The sequence below is a fragment of the Chiroxiphia lanceolata genome, chromosome 8 (assembly GCF_009829145.1).
Source record: "Chiroxiphia lanceolata isolate bChiLan1 chromosome 8, bChiLan1.pri, whole genome shotgun sequence".
In the NCBI taxonomy this organism is placed as follows: Eukaryota; Metazoa; Chordata; class Aves; order Passeriformes; family Pipridae; genus Chiroxiphia; species Chiroxiphia lanceolata.
The window spans coordinates 12,543,509-12,567,174 of NC_045644.1; the positions used below are offsets into that span (position 1 = coordinate 12,543,509).

General features: G+C 40.1%; 1 protein-coding gene across 6 annotated transcripts in view; it reads left to right on the forward strand.

Annotated features, from left to right (window-relative positions):
- Positions 1–22,125, forward strand: part of STN1 (STN1 subunit of CST complex) — a 43,656-nt gene extending 21,531 nt beyond the window's left edge. For all 6 annotated transcript variants that reach the window (XM_032695402.1, XM_032695403.1, XM_032695404.1 and 3 more), the window contains 7 exons: positions 4,400–4,471; positions 6,229–6,390; positions 7,642–7,753; positions 8,505–8,667; positions 15,435–15,557; positions 16,115–16,187; positions 20,155–22,125. In XM_032695402.1, the coding sequence (XP_032551293.1) occupies positions 4,400–4,471; positions 6,229–6,390; positions 7,642–7,753; positions 8,505–8,667; positions 15,435–15,557; positions 16,115–16,187; positions 20,155–20,312 (863 nt within the window). In that variant the 3' untranslated portion in view covers positions 20,313–22,125. The remainder of the gene's footprint in view (positions 1–4,399; positions 4,472–6,228; positions 6,391–7,641; positions 7,754–8,504; positions 8,668–15,434; positions 15,558–16,114; positions 16,188–20,154) is intronic.
- Positions 22,126–23,666: the final 1,541 nt, after the last annotated feature.

Genomic DNA, 23,666 nt, shown 5'->3' on the forward strand with positions numbered 1-23,666 from the left:
GTTACTGTTGGAACTGAAAGGCTTCCTTATTTAATCATCGTCTGTTCTTGAAACAACTGTGCTTTTATCCTAATACAATGTATATCTGCAGCTCAGATTACTTGGCAAATTTAGGGAAGCTACTGTTTGTCTTCACTTCAAAAGCAGAGAATCAAATAGTTACAACAGAGTACCTGATTCATTTGTGGTCATATAGCAAATCTTAATTTTGATTGTTGCTTTGTCACTGGACTCCACCACCTTTCTCTCATATATATGGAGTTCCTTTGGTCAGGTACAAACAGATTTAACAGTGCCTGCAAATGGGAAATCACTTCTTCCTCTTTTGAACCTTAGAAATCCCTTCTGACTTCTTGTATGTTTTGTCGTATCTTGGAGGCAGCTTTCAATGGCTTTTTAATGGCAGTCAGGAGCCTGTTTATGTTTAGATGCACAAGAGTCTTAGCAAATCTAACTCAAGCATCATAGTACCAGTCCTTGCCAACACCAGCTGGGAGTTGTCTCCTCCCTATTGCTTTTCCCAGTATTCAGACAGTTTTATTAACATGGAAACATCTGATTGTCATTTTGTTCAGCTGTCTTTTTCATCTGGAAAAAAAAGCAGAGTGGAATAGTGGTGATGTGGCAAGTTTCAAAAGATGGGGGGAGGTGACCTCTCAGTAGGAAGGGGGAGGCAAATGCACAGATCCTGTTGAAGCCCTTGTACCCAGTGTCTTCCTCTGCTGTGGGTTTCCACCTGACAGAGGTAAGTCATGGAGTGCCTCTTCTTCCAAATTCCCTTGCTTTTAAAATTGAGTCAGCAGCACTTCCTGGGCCCACAGGAGTATTGTGAAGATACAGGTGACAACTTAACCAGGTCCCAGGTTCCACAACACCTGCAGTTGCATCATACTGCTGGAGAGTGGCATTGGCTGCTAGTGCATCCAACATACCCTGCACAGGATGCAGCTGCTCAGAGTTGACTCTGTGCTCTCCTTGCAAGTGTCTTAGCATGAATATTTTCTAGATTTTGGGTTTTTAAGTCTAATTTCTGAATGTTTGTTATTATCTCGCCATTATGCTAAATAATAAGTTGTCAGTAAATATTTTGGTGAACAAGATTCTCTGGCACTTGAAATGGCACAGGGTAAACAAATGCCTAAGTTAAGAGGTGGAGATGTAATTGATGATGTACTGAAGTGTTGAAACGTAAACTGAACTTCAGCTATTGTTCTTTTATTGCACTAGTATGCAAATACAGTTATCACTTCATGAAAAGACGGAATCAAAATGACCAAGGCAAAACAATTCTATGGACAAAAGTTTTCAGTGCTATCCTCAGCATCTGTTTAACAAGTAATCTTGTTGAAAATGTTTGACTGAGGCAGAAAACAGAGGAATAGAAATAAAAAAAACCTGTGGAGTACTGAGATTGAGGCCTTGGTGTTAGATCAGCCAACCTTTAAGAGCAGCTCTCAGTGAGCCTGCTTCCTGCTGTCCTGTCTCATCCAACTACACACTTTGTTCTGGCAGTTCCTGGTTTGAGCTTTCAGGCTACCTGCCAGGTGCCCTTCCCCAGCCTGCCCTCCCTTTCAATCAGGCCGACTCCAACAGTGTAAAAAATTTTAACTTCTTAGACAGTTTCCTGCTTATAACTTCTTGCGTTTTACAGTTCAAGACTCCAGTTTGTGAGTCATGGATCAGGCGTTGCGTCAGTTGGAATGCCACACACTGCTCAAGGCTTGCTCACTTTCCATCTGCTTAAAAGTGACTTACAAAGCAATTCTCCCTTTGTTCTTTTTCTCTGATAGGGAACTGAAATGTCTTTGTGTCACTGCCACTATGCCCCCCCCCCCATTTCCTGTCTGTCTGATTCAAAATACACACCGCTCACTTTAAAGAATCTTAGGTCCTCTCTGCTGAAAACCAGAACTGGTGATAAAATAATAATTGTAAAAGGGAGTGAACTGACTTTTTCCTGTCTGACACAGCATGTAATTTTTATTTTTTTAACATTGATTTTGACATTTTGGTTTGATTGTTTATTGCTATTATTATGATCAGCTAGGAGGAGGATATCCAATTAAAATGTAGCTTTGACCAAGCTCATATTTTACTAATGCACCTTTCTGACCTCTTTTTCTCCCCCCTTCCTTTTTAACAAAATCAAACATCACATGTGGTTTTCCTTATGCTCCAGAACCGAATTGAAAGGATGAAAGGCACTTGCCTTAAAAACAAATGAAAAAAAATCTTACCATGATCTCAGTAGGTTCTGGCAGGCCTTACAAGAACCGTACCCTTTTTGTCATAAAGTAATAAAAATGAAGGCAATTATCTTGTTTAAAGTAGCTTTGACAGTGCTACCCCTCAAATAGTTAAGTAAGAGTCAAAAAAACCAAATCCAAATGAACAAGAAACAGGGGAGAAAAAAAAAAAAGGCAAACTCACAAAAAACCAAATAAACAAAACTTTAAACCCAAAGAGATGAGGAAGGGCGGCACAGGGAGCACAGGAAGTTTTCAAAAGCTTGTAGACCCTTTGAGTGCATTTAAAATAGATTAAAATTCTCCTGTCTAATTAGAATACAATTGCAAGAGTTCTCATTCATCTGTGCTTCAGGAGTTATTTGTCTTTTTGCTCAAAGCTTTTATCTATGAACTGGCAGACTTTGTTTCAGCACCTTGCTCTGCTACCAGATTCCCTGTGTGGTCACGTACTGGTCAATCTCTCCAGGACTTCAATTTCAACTGTTATGTTGAGGAGGAGGAGTGTGGTCTCCTAATCCTTCAGTCTTGTTTGGTTGGTTTCCAAGCCCTTCTTAGGAAGTGTGTTTCATTTGATGCAACAACCAGTCAAGAGCTGGAACATCTAGAAGCTTCAGGAATGTAATAGTGAAATGTCATCTGCCCTGTTTCTCATTGCTGGTTTGCGTGGATGGCTTTGGCATGGTTTATGTAGGTTTTGACTGCTAAAATAGTTGCTGTCTGTCTATACCAAGAGAGGAAATCCTACCAGTTAGATCGTTATCTGTGCTCTGGTACAAAGTTAAAGCTGCTGAAATAGTTGCAGACACAGCAGCTCAAAAGAGGGATAGAAAAGATGAACATACTTTTGTGATGGAGTTTGGAATTGCCTGCATCTTATAAATGTTGTATGTTTTTAATAGTAATGTGCAGCTAAACTACTGGGAAACAGGAAGGCAAGACAATGATTTGAAATTAGACCCCTTAAATAGGGAGATTGTTTCAAAACACATGAGACAATGCAAAGGCATTTTGCTTTGATGCTATGGTTTCTGAAGGAAGTGACTGCAGGTACCAATCAGCACCTTCTTGGTAAACATTGTTGTTACTTTTTTAATCATGGATCTGGTTTAAGGAGCAGAAGAAAATTGCAGGTTTCCTTTTGCGAAGAGTGGAATCTGAGTATTGGAGATGGTTACATTGAAGAAGCAATGTTGCTTGGAACGTTGGCTGGATGATCCTTGACAGACATTTAGTGCCTTTCTATATAGAGAGTGTTTGGTGAACAGGCCATCTATATACAATCTCTCGATCTGTAGAACAACTGATTCTTCTGATAGGTTTTAGTTTCCTTTGGGTTTTGTCTTTTTCTGCTGTCATTGACAATGCAGTGCCTGGGGCAGAAATTATAAAACTTATTTTGATTGGCCACTGGCAAAACAGGAAAAACTAGACAGCTCCCATGCTCAGGAGAAGGTGCTGAGCTTTTTCTGCAGCGGAAGTGGCATGCATGCCACCATTACCTATAGTTTAAGTTGGGAATTCCTGGCCTAGAGCAGAACCATGAGCATGTGCTGTCTTCTGTCCTTCCTGGTTAGAGGAGCTGCCTTTCTGCTCCTCAGACATCTTCTTGTACAGGAAAGGCCAGCAGACTTTGAACACAACATTAGCATGGAAACCAATGCAGCAGCACTTCTAGTTTATTCACATGGTTGTATCCCCCAGTGTTAGAATGCTGTTTTCTCACTGTAACAGAGATGCTTCTGTGGTTTAATCCTGGTTTCCTGTTTTAATTTGTCTGACTTCGGCTTTCAACACTGGTTCTTCTTCTGACCTTGTCAATGAGATTAAAACCCTTTAGTATTCAATATATGTGTTGAAGCCTCATCATTTAAATTAGTGCTTGATCTTTTCGTGAAAATATACCTGTTACTTTGGTGACCATGCACATAAACACATCAGGTGCTGAGCTACTTCCATGATTGAAATGACTGTGGAAATTATTTCAGAGGTATAAGTGGGGTTGGACACCCACTTTCCCTTTAAAACTGGTTGGACTGAGATTTCCTTGGCAGTTATCTCCCTACATATCTATGTATCTTCACTTCCCGGAATGTCTACCTACTTTCCTACTCTGTAATTCTTGATTTATTTTTTTTAATTTTTTTTTGCAGTGGATGATAGTACTGGAGTTATAAATTGTATCTGCTGGAAAAATCCCATGGTAGGAGAAACACCTTTATCAGGTAATTTATCAAGTAAATAATTCCTCTTTTGACAGTGCCTTTTTTCCTAGGTCTGTCTTACGTAATTTCGTAAGTGATCAAACTTGCAGAAGAGCAAATTCAACTATGCAATTTTTTTTTATTTATTTTAAACCATCACATCCTACAACCTGGGCCATTTTAGGAATTTTGTGTTAGTTTTTGTGTCGTATTCAATGGCCAATAAAACCCTTACATTATGTCCTACCCTGCCTTTTCCTTATCTGAGTAATATGATATTTAAATTCTATGCTGTGACATTGTTCAGAGAGTTCTCTTCTTAGAGTTCTTTTTGTGATTTCATCTCGTGAGAAACTAGGCTGGAAATATTCCACAACTTCTGTTTCCAAAGTCAATCCACTGACCTTCACTTGTGATACAGTGGTTTCAGGATTAATCCTCCCTTTGTATTCATATTCTCCTGCTCGCACATACACTGTCAGCGATGAACTTGAAAGTAGCTTAAAACACAGTGGGAGGATGCCAGCAGTCTTTTACAATTTGGGAAAGTCCTAAATGTGCAGTAATTGTGCATTTGAAATGAATCTATTATTGCACTCACTAACAGAACAACTCAATAGTTTCTGACTTTTTCTTTGCTTTTTCTCCCACTGTTTCTTATTGATCAAAGTATGAAATGCTTTCTACTTTGGACCTTTTTGGGAGCCCTTGAAGTAGATTGACAAACCTAATATGGAGCTGATCATATCCTACTGAAATAAATGTTACTAGTGTCATCTGCAGTGTTAGAGATACATATGCATAGAATGGAGAAAGGAAAGCTTGATGTAAAAGTTAAAAACTCTGTTGTCTGTGGAACAAGCCCGTAATTCATACACAGATGATTCATACTTATATTTAACAATGATATGACAAGTGATACAAACAATCCCAACTGGAATCTAGAAGACAGCTCTCACTTTAGAGCAATTATGTTCTGGCACAGCTCTCCAAAAAAAAAAAATTAAAAAAATAGGGGAGACACAGTCAAATCGTTTTTTTATGAGGAACTTAAATTCATTAGAAGGAATTGCATGAAATACTGCCTGAAATAGAATGAGAGCCCAGAATGCTTGTTTCAGCTTTGTGTTCTTATTTTACAAGTACATCAGTAGTGTTTGGATGGACACTATGTTAATAATGGAAACTTAATTCATTTGTACCTGCTAAAAAAAGTTCCTAGGTGGCACAGGAAACTTTCTTCCAGCTTTTTGTAATTGTGATCAGAGATACTTGGATCATTCATCAGGTTTTAAGTTATGAAGGATTTACTGTCCTGCAAAGATGAGTTATGTAAATATGAAGTTCTGTCAAGTTGCTACACCGCAGTGTAGACATTGAATTGCATCACATGAATGGTTTGGCCCCACCTCAGATGACTCATTTGTCTTTTATAAAAGATTTAGCAGACCTTTCTTTTCCACTCTCATCCTCTTAGCATGACAAAATCAAAAAATGACAAAACCCATTAATTATTCAATTTCGCAACCCATCTACGACATTTTCACGGGTAAATCCAAATCTCCTCCCTTCTATACTTTCCCCAGGTGAACTATTTAAATAAATATAATACTGTAAACTAACTTTGTCACCAAAAAGTTTTGCTACCCAGGCCACGTGGTGCCTGGGACCTTATCCTTTTTTTAGTAACGTGGGTCTCGTGATACATAGGTGGATGAATGCAAAAGGACAGTCCTCTTGACTTTAATGCCTGATCCCCTTTCCCTCACTGCTTGCAGGTCGTCCAAGCACACCCAGCAGTCTTATTGTGTTTGAACAGATGAAGAAACTCCAAGAAACAGTGAGCCAGAAAACCAAGCTGGAGATCGGGGATGTTGTCAGGGTCAGAGGTCACATCCGAACCTATAGGCAACAAAGAGAAATTCAGGCTTCAAGTTTCTGTGAGTGTTATGAACCAGGGACGTATGTAACTCAGTTGTCTGAATCTGTGAAACTGTCTAAGCTGTATGTAATTAACTGAATATTTTCCACTTTATTTTCTGGCATCTCATTTTTCTAAAGAGATTTTCATCTGTGTATCTTTATTTCAATTTTAGCAGTGTAAGGTTAGAAGACACACTACTTAATGTGTGGGGTTAGATTGCCTGTAAATAAGGCATTCCTGGAAAAACTATAAAAGATGATTAACATGCTTACAAGAATGCTGTGCAGATACTGTGGTTGGATATCTGTGAGAGTGACTTGCTCTGTGTTGAAGCAGACCAGCCAAGCCCATGGGAAAGGGGCTGGTGACCTCTCATGTCCCACTTCATCCAGGGAGTTATGCTTTGGGGAAGTGTCTGCTGTTAGTTGCAGCCTGTACAATCCGTTCCAAGGGCAGGCAGCAGCACTTGGGCAGTGTTCCACTGAAGCCTGGGTTCTCCTGAACTCCCTGGCTCTGCAGGATGACTCAGTCACCTTCAGTCACCCAGGCACAGATCTGCATGCAGATGCTGCCTCTATATCTGACAGCTCTTTGGGTAGCAGGGCTCTGCAGTCCACTGTTTACACCCTGGGAGCTTCCAGTTACATAATTTCTTCTCTGTTCTGCATCTGTGCTGTTGTGTAAGAGTTGGTTTTCCCCGGTGAAATCTTTCAGAGGTAATACTAGAATTATTTCTTTGGTGGGGAGAACCCTGTCTTTTAAAAACCCTTGTAATTCAGATAAAAAGTCTAGATTTTTCAGCTCTAGCTAAAATTTGTGAGGGAATTCAATCCTCTTTTCCAGACAGAAGATTTATGAATATATACAGCCCATTCAGGCGCTGTTAATAACACCAAAGAGAGCCATGCAATCAAATAGTCTCTAAATTGCTCTCACTTTGGCCCAAATAAAGCTCTTTGCTATGTGTTAACTTCATTTAATGGATGAAGGCTGTTGAAAGGTAAAATGGAGATCATAAATTCTGGTTAAATAAGTTGTCAGACAAAAGCATAATCTGCAATGCACCACAACAGACCATTTACCTCCTAGTAAACTGTAAAAGAAGGAGTAGCCTTTGTGGGTTTGTTTTTGTAAAAACAATGGTGAACAACATTTGCCAATTTAATACCGGCTGTGAAGCTCTGTTGTGCTGCCTCAGGTTTGCTTGCTTAAAAAAATTGATATAGCACTTCTGGCCAAGTCTGTGTGTTCTTTTTTGCTCCTCCAGATAAAGTGGATGATCCTTTGTATGATGTTCAGATTTCAAGAATGCTGGAGCTCCCCTGTCTCTATAGAGAAGTTTATGATAAACCTTTCAAAGGCCCTGAGGAAGGACAGAGGTAAATGCAGTATCCAGGCTGGTCTTGGGGTAAAGTGTGGGATTTTATGGGGGTTTTTTTGTTATTGTAATAACTGTAGAGAAAGATAGAACAGGGCTCAACTCTGATTTAGACTCTGCATAAACATACAGTAGCAGCCTGCTTTTCTCCCAAATGATTGATGATCCATACAGATGAGACACCTGTCCAGGTATCTGAGAAATGAAATGTGATCAACCAAAGTGAACATTAGGAAGGTAGTAAAATACTATGTATAGACCTCTTGCATCTAGTGAGATAAAATAGGATTTTGAGCAAGATTTGGGGCTGAGGTCAGCAGAGAGGATGGAGAAGTGTCCCTTCCTGATTTTGTTTTATATGTAAGGATAAGGAGCTATTCCACTGAAATGCTCTGCTGCCCTTGTCATCATCAAATCACCAAATACATGGCCTCAATAAACTGAATCAAACATCCATTTCTGTATTCAGTTTAAGAGTAGCTGAATGCTTGTTGGGCGGTCTGATGCATGTAGTGTGGTTTCAGAGACTGCAGATCTTAAAATCACAAAACTGTTACAGCAAATGATTGAAGAGGAACAATTGAATGTTTATCCATATAAAAATATTTTGATTTAATTAAGAATTTAAAATAAAATTCTCTAAGAATAATAAAATACCTTTTGACCTTTGAAATCAGTCTAGTGGGCTGACTCTAGGTAATTGTTCTAAAACCCATTTCTTGCCTTTTGACGTATTCTGTGTATCCTTGTAGTGGCCTGAAGGGTCAGAATTTCTCAATCCATATGCTGCATGAGAAAGTGCAAGGCTTTCTATTAGAAAACAAAATTCAGACCTTTTACCAGCAGGAGCTGGAAACAATTGATACTCTGGTGTCACTGGTGGATGTGCATCTACCCAGTCCCAGCTGTCAGGAGGTGAGTGAATGTACCTGTTCAAAGTTTTGAGTGGGGGGAAATAATACCATGTCCTTTTTTTAAGCATAAACAAACAGATAAGAGACTGGTGTCTAGGATTCAAAAACCACAAGTGCTTTAGCTTTATGCATGAATTATTTACAGAGCTTGAGGAAACCTTGTCACTTTAGACATATAAAACCAGGCTAAACAAAGTCATGTAAGGACATTCAGTTATTAGGGATAATCTTGTGTTAGGACTGAGCAACCTTACAGCCTGCAACAGGCACTACCTAATTTAGATTTGTAAATATTGCCAGTCTCAGAAAAGGAGATCACTTGAAGGTCCTTGACAAACAGATTCTTCAGATCCTGAATTTGATCAGGAGAAGGGAGCACAAGTCTTTGTCTTGTTTCTCCTTTGAAGCTCAATATATTAATAGAGATGTAGTTTTCAAAAGGGGATTATGATGAGTGGATGAACAGTACTCACTGCTATATGTTTCTCATGTTGGAAATCCTGAGTTGTGAAAGGCCATGATCGAAAGCATCCGAAGATGGGATTAAACAGAAATCAGTTTACAGATGTAACCAAACTGTTAAGAAACTTTCCAATGAGTTAGTATGCTCTTAATCAACTGCAGAATGGGAAATAGAACAAAAACCGTTTTGTAAAATGGTTTTATACTGCTCTGTGTTAGTTGGATAAATTACAAACCAGATTCTCAGCTGGTGTGGTAGATTTCTGCAAAACTGATGGTTACATCTTTTACCAAGATAGCAGTGGCAGCTGAAACTTAAACTAGAGTGTTGTAACTCACTTGTTTACTTTTCAGTTTTCTGTGGAGAAGTAAATCCCCGGCAGTCATTTTCACTGCCTTGTTTTGATGTGCACTGTAATGTTAAGTGCTATGTTATGTTGATTTCTGATGTTGATTTAATTCTTAAAAAATCAAACAAAGCAACACGAAAACCAGTCCTTTGGAGATGAGGTCAAATAATAATTAAGACTACCTCTATTCTTGTTGGCCTCATTGAACTTCTGCTGATAGCTGCTTCTTCATAGCTGAGTTGGGGTTTTTTTGTTTTCATTTAAGGCATTTTTTGTTTGTTTTAAAGCAAATATGGATATTAACACTAGCAGGAGCTATTCTCATTTTTGACAGAAAAGTTTGATACTACAATATCTAACATAGAACAGGGTGCTTCCCAAACTAGCTGGAACAGAACTAAAAGTTCCCAAACACTTTACATTAAAGGAAGTAGTGGTCATTATGACCAATACTGGAAACTTCCATCTTAGAAGTTTCAGCATTTATAGAAAGATCAAGATAAATAACTTGCAAAGCCATTTAAAGTAGGAACTGGTGCAGAACAGACATGTAAAGGCTCAGAAAAAAAACCAAAAACCCAACAAAATCCAAACCAACCAAAAAAAAAAAAGAAAAAAGAAACATGAAAAAACCTAAACCAAGAAAAGTGATATAGCATCAGTGTTGTTAGCAGTCATGAAGAGCTATTGTAATAATTAGTAGTAGTGCCTGACCCTGATGCAAGGGTGTGAATGTACATCCCAGGAAGTTGGGCACACAGATGCTTATTTAGAAATTGCAGTTCTCTCTGTTGCCCTTTGGTATTAATTTCTTGCAAAGAGGCTTATCTGTCTTTGCATAAGAAAGGACCTGCAGTTGTCAAGTGGCCTGAGTGCCTTAAGAGGAGTGCCTAGTAATGCTCTGGAAATGCACTTTGTTGTTCCTTTACTCTGTCTCTAGAAAGTGTCATTTCTCATAATTGGCAAAGGGTCAAGTACCCAGTTCAATCCATGAAAATAAGTGTAATAGATCTGATTCCTGTCCCTCTTCTTTCCTTTTCACTTCTGTAGTCTTTTGTTTGGCATTGCCCTCAAACCAAAAGGATAAATGGTGTTGCTGATGTGGAACAATGTTATTTCATGCCTAATTGGCAAGGTAGGAGCTAGATGGGTGGACCAAACTAATTAGGCCACACGACAATATGCAACTTGTTCACTTCTTGCACTTTACCTGGATGTGAAAAGATGAGTTATTTGGATGTATAACTTTAATTTTTTTTTACCCCAATTCTGTGTTCTAGAGCACAGTTACTGTTAAACTATTTGTTACCTTTCTCTCCCTTTCCTTGTGATCCTAGTAGATGTGGTACAGCCCCTTCATCTCTTTCCCAGCTTTTAAAGTACTTGCACAGTGTTCATCATAGTGGGAGGGTATCTCCCCATGGAATATTTTCTCCAGGGAGGTGGTGAGCTGCTGTGGAGTCACTGGCAGTGGAGTGGAGCAGGGAGCGAAGATGAAAGGAGGTAGCTGGGATAGCTTGAGGTAGGAAGCATCTCTCTGTTCCTTTTCAGCATTACTGTGTCTGAGCCCTGTCCACATCCCATACATGTCCTACAATACCTAGTTTCAGTCTTAATGGCTCCCCACCAGTGCAGTCTTCTGGCTTTTCAGAATAAATTTCTCTCTAACAGATGCACATGGCAGAACTCAAATCATGTCCCTTTCTCAGATAGATACTAGGGAAAATTTAATTTTATAGTCTACAGAGGATGGGTAAGAGAATTGAAAGGCTTGGTGTTTTTAAAAAAAGGTTAAAAATTAACAAATCTGTTACAATCTTTAAAGTCAGTGGAGCTTTATTTTGCATAACTAGTGCCCTGTCTATCCCTAAGCTGTAGGCTTTTCCTTATCCCTTAAAACAAATGACTTTTGAGACTGGAGGGATGGGTACCAGAAGGAAGACTACAAGCAAAACCAGAAAAAGTAATTTAGTGCTTAGAGAACCTCCAGAGTGTACTTGCTGGACTTAGGCAATTCTGTTTGGCAAATGGACAAGCCTTTGGTTCCTTTTTTAAAGAAAATTATGTGTGAACTGGACCCATCCAGTTTCTCAACTGAGTTAAATATTTGCAACCAGCCAGTCTTGATTAGCCATTTTTATACAATTCTTTTGTGCATAAGCTGCAGCATGTGCTGTTTTAGTGTTACTGTTCCAGTTTGTGTATGGCACTTGGGCACATAACTTGGGTTGTGCTTTCCAGACTGTGCTGTTTGCACTTCTCTTGATTTGAATATTATCTCAAGGTCAGCAATGCCAAGTAGTTAAAGCAGGGAGTTGAACAGTGTTGTTCACACTTGCTCTATATACCCTGTACATTGTAGGTGTAACACAGTGCATTATATGTTCTTGATGCTATGTGCTTGTCTTTCTGCCTCTTGAGGAAGCTTCACTGCTGCTTTAAATATGTATATTGCAAAGCTTATTATAGGACTTCAGGACTGACATGTCCAGAATCACTATTACTAAAATTGTCACCTGCCTAAACCAAGGATTAAACACCTCATGACAAATTGCAAAGGGCGATTCCAGGAGTGGAATCATGTGTGTGGTTATACCAGGAAACTTTTAACACCATCAGGGTGTGTTGTGATTCATTATGAGTCAAAGGTTACATACTTTCAGTGTTTTGAACAGACTGACTAATTCCTGTACCACTTCATTTCTTTGACCTACTATTGATTGTACAGAGAGTTTGTCTTGTTTTAAAGATCTGAGAATAACTGGTTGTACAGCACCAGCCCACTAAGCTGTGTGAGAACCATCCAATGGAATATATTGATTAAAATACTAACTTAATTCTGGACACATAGATTCTTCTGTTGGCTTTGCTACCGAGTTGTTGACTGGTCTTGGGAGTGAGGGTAGGGAAGGTAAAATTATTATTTAATAGCTGCTTCTATCTCAAGACACACACACACACAACATGTGTTTTGTAAAAGTGATGACTGATTCTTGAACACTCCTGTGTTTGGATGTACAGCCTAATTTATTTGAAGAGGTCCTGATTTTGGGGGGGGGGGGAAGTTGTTAGTACTTCAGAGAACCTGAAATGGTGCACCAAGAAATCTAAGGCAAGCCCAAAAGGGGCACTTTGCAAAATGAGATGTGAACATTGTGAGAGGTACATTTGAAATTTCAGATTCAAATCTTAGTGGTGCTTTGGATTGGCAGTTAAACTACCTAATATCTGCATTTCTGAGATGAAAGCTTTGTAAAAAGAAAGGGATGGCTAATAGGCTGTGACTCAGAAGGAATTACCCCTGAGTAAGCAGGGATGTGAAATCACTTAGGATTTCATAGTTCTAAATTTCTTCTCTCTGTGTATAGCCTCATGTTCAGTCTCCTGCGGATATCTACTTAGTAGACTAAATCACAAATTGGAGTGTACATTGAATCTGAGTGGGATCCAAGTCCAGAGGAAATGAGGGCTCAGTTTAGTGATAAGACAAATGTAGAGGAGGAAACATATTCTAAAGCATACTAGGAAAAAATCCCAAATTTTTTCTGTCATTTTATGATAATATTAAAGCTCAATACTATATAATATTATTATATTAATACATAATATAATAATACTAAAGTGGGCAGGAGCCCTCATTTGTTTTTCAGGAACAGTCCTTCTGCCATGGAGCCCCTTTGCATGGACTCTGCAGCACATATGAGAGGGTGCTGATATGTAGCAGCTGCTTACTTATTATAAGGCCTCGCTGCCTTCTCTCTGTCATTACCTTGACTTGCATTCTTAGTGATTCTGTTTCAGTATCCATCCAGACTGAGCTGTGTGTCAGTTCACACAGAGTCTGTTTTTAATTATCTCCCTTTTCTGACAGGATCTCAGTGTTAAGCCAAACTGAATAATTACTGTGCTTCTTTGGAGATATTTTTATCTTTTTTTTCTCCCCAAATGTTTGCTTTCACATTAAAAATTGATCAGAGTCTTGAGTTGGTTGCTTTGGTAGCAATTTCTTACATTCTTGAGGATTTACTACTGCATTTGAATGAGAAGCAAAGTGTCTTCATTTTACATAGGGCTATGAGAATATGCTTTTCCGTGAGAAAATGTTCACTCTTCACCTAATCCTTCCTGCTACATTTTATGTTTGTTTCTTCAGTTCATCAGAAGAGAGACTATGAAGAGAAATATGGTAGTGGTATTAATGCTCTAACTGGAATGGTGTCCAGATGCATGGTCAAGTTTGTAATTAGAAGTGAAGCCTGTTGTTATCCAGACTGATAGCTGTGGTGGACAGGAGGACAGACAAAGTCCTTCAGTCTGAAACAGAGAAAACTGAACTGAGAATATTAGCCATTGTTCTATGTTAATTATCTTGAACTGTTAGGCAATTAGTTTTTACTGCTGATTTGAGAGGAAAAAGAGTTATCAGTTGTGGGACAGAGAGAGAGATGTGATTATGGCCTGCTGAAATACTGAGGATTAGCTGGAGGAAGGGAATGGAGAAACTTGTGATGCATGCTAACACCAATATCCCTTTTAGATCTCTGAACTATTCCCAGTTAGGTACATCAGCTTCTGGGCTTAGAGGCAGTTGGAGTGTTACTTGAGAATTGCAAATGTATCGAATGAATGTTTTGTGAAAAGATGTTCTTCCATTGCTCATGTGGTGTCCATCTTGCATATTCATGTGAATTCATTCTGGTGGTGGTGGTTGCCTGTTTTGCTCCAAGGCTTCTGAGTGCTTCTGGTGAGTGAAGTAGGATATGTGAAGTCTGATACTTTTGTTCAGAACAGGGTGGGAGCATTTACAGTGATACTTGAAGAAATGGCTTGGCAAATCTTGCTTTGGTTGCTCTGGTGTGGTTCTAGTTATCTCATGTTGGCTTGTGGGAAGCAGTTTAACTCTGTTCTCAAAGAAAACCACAGAGAGCACAGTGTGCTCCCAACAGATGAGAAAACAACAACTGGGGAACTGAAGCAGTCTGTGTAGATAAATGGGAGGCTGAAGGACAGAGCAGGACAGATGGAGATGGAGATGGAGAAGAGTAAATCATCTACCTATACTTTTCCCTCTCCACAACTGATTCTTTATTTCCTTCTTCTTCCTTAGCTGTTATTCCAGTGTCAAAGCTCTGCCCTACTTTCAAACAAGCCCTGCTTTTCCCTTTTTTTCCCCTCTGCTTCCTTCCTACTCTGTTAGATGTGTCCCAAACACAGAACCCTGTGTTCTAAATAACCTCCTCAGTTATGGACATCCAGGCACATTGTCAAGAGCTCATTTCCCACCTCTCCTCAAAACTTGAATCCTTTGTTCCCTTATCTCATATACCTGTCTTCATTTCTTGCATGCTCTTTATCCTTTCACTTCACTAGGCTGTGGAGAAGCTACTGAGATCATGACCAGAATGTTTGTAAAAATTTGGAAACAAAGGGAACAAGAAGAAAATACTGGGTTTTTTCAATTTTCTCCTTTCCCTGATTGAAACTGGGAGGTGGGAATCTAGTCCTCAGCACTTAGATTCCTCCTGAATATCACCTTACAAAACACTGATCTTCCTACCTTTCTACCCTTGTTACAAGGAAAACTCTGAATTTGAAAAAAGCTTGACTAGATAAATAGTCAAATGCTCTGCAAGCATCACAAGCATATTCCAAGAAGGAGTTCTTAGTACATAATCAAATAGCTCCTAAATACAAAGAAAGAAGTTTAGAGGTTTTGATTCCTTAAAAATGGACAAGCTTCTGGTGTCCGGGTTTTGTTTAAAGCTCATGGATATTGGTTAGTTCATACATAACAGATATGACTTGTGAATTACTAAATGAAGAAAAATATGTAACAAAATTCACATTAAAGAGGACCTGAAGTCGTCTTTCTCTTGAAAGCATCTGGAGCTTTTGCTGTAACTTTAGTTGAGCTGAGATCTCTCACCATCTGCTTCATTTCTTTCTTCCCATCCAGGTGAAGTCAAAAGGTAACTCCAGTTCCAAAAGGATTCACAATGTTTTTAAGGAAGCAATAAAGATGCTACAAGAAAAAGGAGTGGTTTTCCAGAAACCTAGTAGCTCCAAGGACTTATACCATGTAAGGAACTGAGCTGTGGTTGTAAACAAGTTCAGGGGTATGACTTTCATAGTCTATAGAAACAGTAGAAATATTGCAGAAAAAGTAGAAATGTTTTAGAAAGAGAAGCTGGACATCCAAGTGCTCTCCATTTACTTGAAAGTCTTATGTACAGCACTGTTGGTTTTACCTTTGAATAACCCACTAAATTGTTGTTCCAAGTTCAGTCTGTGCTCACTGGCTTGCCAAGCACCTGAGCTCACTGAAACCTGGGACCTGGGACAGTTCTTATTGAAGTGTGTTAAAACCTGGTGTTCTGCTGAGCCAGCTAGCCTCCTTTGGGTTGAATTCTGTTGTATCATATTCTTCCCCTAACTTATGGATGCTGCTAATAGTAATCAAATAATAACTGAAGATTTGATGTTTATTATTCGTCCTGTAGGCAGTGTATAATGCAGACTCTAGTTATGACAGTGTTAGCTTAGAACACATCATGTCCTCAGATTGCTTTTCAACAGCCAGGCCATGTACTGTGAAATAGGCTGCTATAAATCACCAGTTTCTTCTTTTTTCTCCAGGTGACTGACCATGATAAGGAACTGCTTAAAGTGACCCTCGATGTGATTAAAGAAGACTGTCGAAAACCCAGGCGTAAGTATCGGTGATCAGGGCTCTGAGGAGCTGGTGCTGATATACTGATGACAGCATCTCCTCCTGCTGCTGGATTAGATATGCTGTTTGTCCTTACCTCTGGACTTGGAGCTGTTGCTGGTGTAGACCATCAGTACAGCTGAAAGCTGGACTGCAGGAGCAGCTTCCTGTGAGTGTGGGGAGAGGAAGAGCCTGTGTGCCCAGCAGGAAGCAAACCTCTGAGATCTGAAATAAGCAGCCTTTATCTTTAATCTATATCTTTTGAGAATACTTAGATTTTGGAAGGAACCAAATGTAATGAAGTTAGGTCACCACCTAGCAGCTGTTGCATTGCACTCTGCAGAAGTAGCAAATCTTGCTGGTTCAGTTTCTTCAGGGGAGTTGACACAAAAGTGACCATGCAGAAAGGTGAAGTCCCCGCCTCCATTAAGTCAACAATGAAACTTGTTTAAGTCAGTAGGATATTCTCTGTAGATTTTAAGATCAGGTATAGCTCAGGTGGTTGTTCTTTGCAGGTAGAGCTTTCAGTCAAACAAAGTCCACTTATTTTCAGATAATGTACCCCCAGTGGCTTCTGAGTTATCCCTGTCCCTCAAGCCTATTGTGTCTTATTGCCATAGTGATAACTTGTGCTTGACTGGAATGTCTGCTAATTACACAGGTATATTGCTACAGTGTCTTTCAATTCATTGGGCAGAATGTGTCAGCAGGGATCACTTGCTGCTGGAGTGCAGCTATTTGTGGGACAGAATGTGCTTTAGTACAGAATAATGACTGAGTAGAACATAAGGCATATAATCTTAAATTGCTCATATCCTTATACTAACATAATAGTGCTTGTAGGACCTGGTGTACGATGGTTATCCTGCTGTGAAAAAGGCTAAGTGAAGCAGTATTATATTGGAGTTTTCAACTTGCTATCTTAAAAAATGGTACAATTGTATACAAAGTTTGAGGTGGAGGTGAAAGGTCTTTGTATCTTAGGGGGATGGAGGGAGTTGAGGTTACTGGGCATGCAGGTTAAGATGGGCTCATTTGCTTTAGGCTATTTCAATGCAACAAATTACCATATCACATTGTTTTATTATCTTTTATCCAATTAACAAATACAAACATCATTAAGAGTCAAATTATTCCTCTGCCCATTTTATATATCATCTAGTTCTCCTGGTAACCTGTTTGTTTTTTTTTTTTTTAAGTATATCTGTGCCACTATCAAGGCCAGATCCAGTATACAGTTGGCACAGGGCACTGGGTGCTCTCCTCTTGTGCATTGTCACACTGGTAAAGTACTCTGTGATCCATGAGAGGTTGGGAAGTTCTTTCAGTCAGGAGGAGTCAACAGCAGAAAGGAATTTCTAGATCAGTCACAGAAAAGACTTGGAAGAGTCCTGAGTCCTCAAAGCCATGTTTTCCATACTAAGCAGGTTAAAATTAGCAACTGCTTAACTGAGCCTCTTGTTCTCCTTGAAGTTTTCCCCCTACTTAGTTTCCTGCTGTAAAGAGGACAATTTCCAGGTCAGTGTCCCTTTGCTGGTTTTCAGAAGGACCCTTTCAATGACCTGGTTACTGGTGATAGAAGAAAAGTCAAGAAGTTTCAGTCGAAACCAGCAAGGCACTGCGGGTATTTGTTGTCTCTGAATGATGCAAGAGCGTGGAGCTCAGTGCGGCTGCCGGCCCCCCTCTGCTGGCGGGAGGGCAATCCCAGCTGGGCTCCCAGGGAGAAAATAAGGACACAAGCATATACCTCAGGGGCTTTTGCTTGTTGCAAGAAGTTCCTACCTGTTTTCCTTCAAGAGCAATAGTAATCTTCCATGACAAGAAGGCTGATTTATGATAAACCAAACTCTTCTCTCCAATTAGTTACTTCTCTGCCAGTTTTCCAGGCAACGCCTCACTCCATTGCTTTAGTTGTGACACGTTCTCAGGCCCAACCCAGCTGTATGGAACTACTGTACAAATAAAAAAAAAAAGTCTTAAGTGTGCCTACTGAGAGCTCCACAAACCCTGATCCGTAATGTGCCTACATGACAATCCTAGTTCTTGGCTCCACTTATAATTCCAAACAACCTGATCTTAAATGCCCTCACATGAGGCCACTGTGGGTCCATCTAGAAGCTTAAGATAGCCAGACAGCAGACAGTGCATTTTGACTCCAGATTGAACTTCAAAATGGATTTTTTTTTTTATATAAATTTGCCATAGCTTTAGGCTTAGATCAGGCTGATAGTAGAGAGGACAAAAAACCAGAACCACTCAAAGTTAAATTTAATATGTCAGCATGTACCCTGCATGAGATGTCCACAGTGGGCAAATGATAGTTGTTCTGTAACTCTGCACCCCCTGATGTTGGTTGTCAGGCACAACAGTTAATGGCAGCCTGGCTTACCTCAGCTGCTGGACAAAAGTTGGAACCCGAGATGTCAGTGAAAGAGGGACAGCACAACTCCACTGTAAGGAGTGTATTCCCTCAAAGCTGGGCTGCAGACTAGGAGTGTTTCTGAGTTACACACCTGCAGCTACCCCGAAGTGCCATCTAGGAGGAAAGTATGTATTGCACTGTTGGGTAACACTTGAGTCACTAATTAATTCATTGAAACTTAAGTTACTGTAGATCAGGGATGGGCACTTTGACCTTCTTATGACAAACCTATGAAAAATGTAAAATGTGGTTACCCACCTTGTTTGCAACAACAGTCACCATGACCAGCTAGAGGCATTGTTCTGTTCTCTGCACTTACCTCTCCTAGGGTGCTGGACACATTTTGGCTGTCAGCCACAAAGGCCTTTTATCATGCTGGATCACTGACTTCTAAAGAAGTATTTCTGCCTGATCCACAGTCTAATAGGAATTAGGCTGAACTGTTTATTTACCACTATCTACGAGTGACTTTTTTCAGCAGCTTCTAAGGCAGTTCAAGGGCTCAGCAGATTCTAGAGTAGAGAATAACTAAAAAAAAAACAAAGGCAGCAACAACAAAATATAGGGACCTCCCTGGCCCATGGCAATTTCTCAGTACCCTTATCAAACTTGCCTTGCATCATGTGAACTGAGGGCTGAGGAGAAGGAGAATAATTTGTGCTGGCGTGTCTCATTTATGTTTGTTTTCCACTGTTAGCCACCGAGGAGAAATGTGTTGTGGAGTTCAGCACTTGGAGAGACTGGGAGCCTGCAGCACGGACGATTAGTGTGTTACAGGGTCTGTGGGAGGAAATGTTGACTGGAACAGCTTCAAATGACGGCTTCAAATCACAGCTCCACCTGGTACACAGTAGCTTTGTGCAGCCATTGGGGAGCTCTGTGCTTGCCCCCTAGGAAAGGGTGTTATTTTAAAATTTCTGTTCTCTTGTACATTTCAGGGCTAATTCCTCTTAAAAGGAGATAAAATTTGATACTGAAGGTCTGAGACTTTCTACTTCCGTAATTGTCTGAGTAGTCTGAAGGGCAGGGACGGATCGCACTGAGGTGAATGGAAGTTGCACTGCAGCAGTTTTTCCACAAGATGCCAGCGTTGGGCAAGCGGTTACAGGTCCTAGCCGTGTACCTCCCACCTGCCTGCTGTGCTAGAGGGTTTTGAAGTTGGGTATGAACAAAATTATTCTGAGTCCTTGTGAAGCTGCATAAACTGGATAGCTTGGTATTCTTACGTTATTGACCTCATTGTCAAGTGTACTGAATGACTCTCATATGTTACAGTTGACAAGACTGAGACTTTCACCGTCATTACTACTGCTGCAGCCCTGACACTTCCCAGAAAAGTCAGTGGAGACAGTTGATAATTGGAGAACTGTAGGCACAGACTGGATCTCTTCCCTCTGAATACACACACCTCTGCTTTAGTATCTAGGGTGTTCTTTCTCTCCAGCAGCTGTTTTTTCATGACTGATCTGGATTATAATAGTTCAAAAGAGGCAGATCAAAGTCTTTCCTCCATGCCTGTCTGAATTTTCCCTTTTTTTCCTGCAGATGCTGAAAAAGGCTGCCATTTCCTTCATGTCCTAAATTGTGTTCGGCAAAGCTACAACCCCTCCCTGGCTGAAGTGGTGATGCACCGTGTCTTGGAACTGCTGGAGAGTAACAGTGATGTTGTCAGCACTATGGAAGGATATTATATGGCATTTTAAAGAGAAAAGACAGGATACATTCATTCTGGTCCATTCAGGAGGAGAGAAGAAGGAGACACTGAGTGACTTCAAAAAGCTATTAGCTGATATGATCTAGATAGGGGATGAAAAAGAGCCTTCTGGTTCTCCAAATGCTGGGTTTTTTCCAGCTTCAGAGAAGTTGTTTAAATACTTGTTTTAATATTCTTGTTGACTTCCTTGCTATTCCTAGTGAGAGCTGTATCAAACTGATTCTGGACATTCTAATACAGCAGGGGAACTGGAAAAGAAACTGGGCTCTTTCCTTGGAGTAAGATGAGACATTGGCCATCCTCATATTTACATCCAGTGGGCTGTAAAGAAAAGTCAATGCTAAAGAGCACTGTTGCCTTTTGTCTTTTATTCTTTGTCACCTTTGGGGTAAAAGGCTACCCATAGCTGTGCTTGCCGAGGAACACAAGACATAGATGTAAACACTGGCCTAAAGAAGGTTACCATGCAAGATGTTTCATCTGGAATAATCACAGCTCTGTTATGTGAAACAGTTCAAAAACTGGAGCTGTTCGGTATTTATCCTTGGAGAGGATAAATTGCTGCTGCAGGGGCTTGTCTGTTTAATTAATCAGTTTAATTAATGGTGTAGAAGTGAGACCTTTAGCTTGAAAAGAGTAGAGAAGATTAAATGTATCCTTTTTTCTTCTGCACCTTCCCTGTAAGAGTTGCAATAGCAGACTCCCAGGAGGCAGATGTAGTGGTAAAGCCCTATAAGGATTGACATAGCTGGGAAAAATAAACCATATGCATGAGCAAAGGCAGTGAGGAGCCCCATGTGTGCCAGGTCTCTGGTTTGTTATATTATATGCCTCATTCCAAGCCCTGGCTGTAGAGACATATAGGCTAAGAGAAAGGCATGACAAAATATTTGGCATTTGCATTCAGAGGCCTGTGGAAAACTCTGGCCTTAAAGAGGTGGTAAATTTGTTCATAGTAGAAAACTATGTATGAATCATTCATTTGCTGTAAATTCCCTACTTGGTGCAGGACTCAATAGTTGGTTTCCCTGCGGGCTGCCCTGCTCCTTACATTACTGCTCTGTTTTGAGTTGGGTACCTTCTAGTCAGATCTTAATATGGGCCCTGAACAGGTCCTGAAAGGATGTAGCTGTGCAGAAGGAAATAGAAGAGAGTTAAGGAAGAATTGTAGAGTGTTTGTTCCCCACCCTCTACCCCCATAAATATCTCTGTAAATCAGGAAAAGAAGGCAGATTCTGAGTGCACTGGTATTGAGGGAAGTTGCAACTTTAATGTATGCCTCTGAGAAGGTCTGGTTGGCCACTGGGGAGATTTGTTTTTTAAATTCCTGCTCTGATTACTGATCAGTTTGAAGTGATGCTTAAAACCAAGGGCTATCTATGGAAGAAGTAGCTTAGAATATTAATTCCTAAATTCAAACTCACTTCAGGAGTTTTCCATAATCAAGCAGTACATATGGGTAAGTTGCCTATTTGGCATGAGCTTGACAATACTTTAAAGGAAAGTATGTGGTGTTTTGGACCATGTGGAAGAGCATGGCATCTAATTTAAGAGAGTGGCTTGGCCATTTTCTTGAAAAGTTCTGTATTAGCAGAAGCTTGTTTTGCTGGGAAAGGGTTAAAGGAATGCTTCTAGCTCAGTAGGAAAGGTGATCTTCTCTCTTAAGTTAGAAGAAAGACCCTGGTTCTCCTGGGGGTGTCAGCCAAGTGTGTGGGCTGGATGAGTTTTGGGAGGAAAAGAAAGTTTGGAGATCATGTTGCTCTTTAGGATCTTTTTAAAATGAATTCATACCAAAATAGGATTATATCTGTGTGGTTTGCAGTTTGTATAGTAACACATGCAACTTCTGTTGCCTCTGACTTTGAGGCTGCACTTCCTGTGTTTTAGATGTATTTCTTTGTGTAAAGTTTGCCTAAAATCCCTGTCCACTGATTTTCTATGCTTGGAGGTAGAGAGAGCAGACGCTTGTGTTTGCATCAGTCCTGCCCCTGTTGCAATTTAAAAGCACCAATCAACTGCAAAGCCTTGGAGATGAGGTGAGAGGAACTTATCTCAGGAAACACAGTTAGGTTTCTCTGGATAGAACCTGTCCTTGGAAGTTTTTAAGTTGATCCTTGCTGGCAATGCTCTACTCTTGTGATGGAGGGTGTGTTCTGTTGGCGATTGCTCCCCAAGAACAGGAAAAAGGGATTTTTCTCACTTGAGTTGACTTGGGAAAGTAAGTAAAATGAACACAGGAGATCTTACAGTTTTTACAAGAGTGGAAGGCTAAGGTAAAGGTAATGGAGGAGCCTAGACTCGAGCTACATGGATTCTAATTCTGAATAACTGTATGAAATGGTTGTGTCTTAAGCTTGCATGCTTTATTTTTTCCACAGTAGCCACCCAACAAAGACTCACACTTACTCTGGTTGAGAGCATTCCCTCTCGTACCTACAGGGAATACCACATGCATATGCCTGCACAGAGGTACCCCAGCGAGCTGTAGGAGCACAGAGCTCACTGTAGGCTGATTTACCCATTCACTCAGTATCTCTACAGTGTGCTTCTGTGACAGCAGTCTAGACATACCCATATTGGTATAAGTCACCTTTATGTAAGTCTAACTACACACACTAGGGCTTTTACTGCTAATAAACTGTCTCTCTGTTTAAAGATCATATCCTTAACCAAGAGAGTCATATCATGCACACTGTTAAAATTCTGAGACCACACCTACAAAATATTGTGCAGAACATTCAGTGAAAGCACGCTTTCTTCTTTTGTTTAATTGGAAAACTCGTTAAGCAACACAATTATTAGTGGTTTATTAAAGGACTTTGAAGGTGGCACTTTAATGTAAAACTGACAAGTGAGAATTCATGTTGTAGGACTGCTTCATGACCAGTTCCAGTTTCCATAGAAACAGTTAACGCAGTAAAAGGCAGGTAAGTAAAATGGAGTTTTTAAAAGCAGTCGGCATTTTTATGGTATCTTAAAAAGGTGAGTTTCCAAAGAAGTGCAGCACCTGGGAACAAAAATTACCAAAGAATCTCAACATTCTGTTCTAGCAAAATGCAAGGTAATTGCTTTCCTGGGGAGGAAACAAAGGAACAGCTCTGCCTTCAGTCCCCACCCTCTGCTTAGGTGAGAGAAGAGATGAGGTTGCTTCATGCCTCAGTTTCCCTCTTTTGTAAGTTGGGGATAATACAGCTTCCTGTGCAGGGCATAAGCCTCAATTTTTGTTAATCCTAGTCATTAAAAGAACTCTGTGGCTGTGTGGAAGAGAGTGAACGGATAGAAGCTGGAGTGAGACTTAGAAAAAGTAGCTCTTGGATTAGAACTAATAGCTCTATCTTTTTCT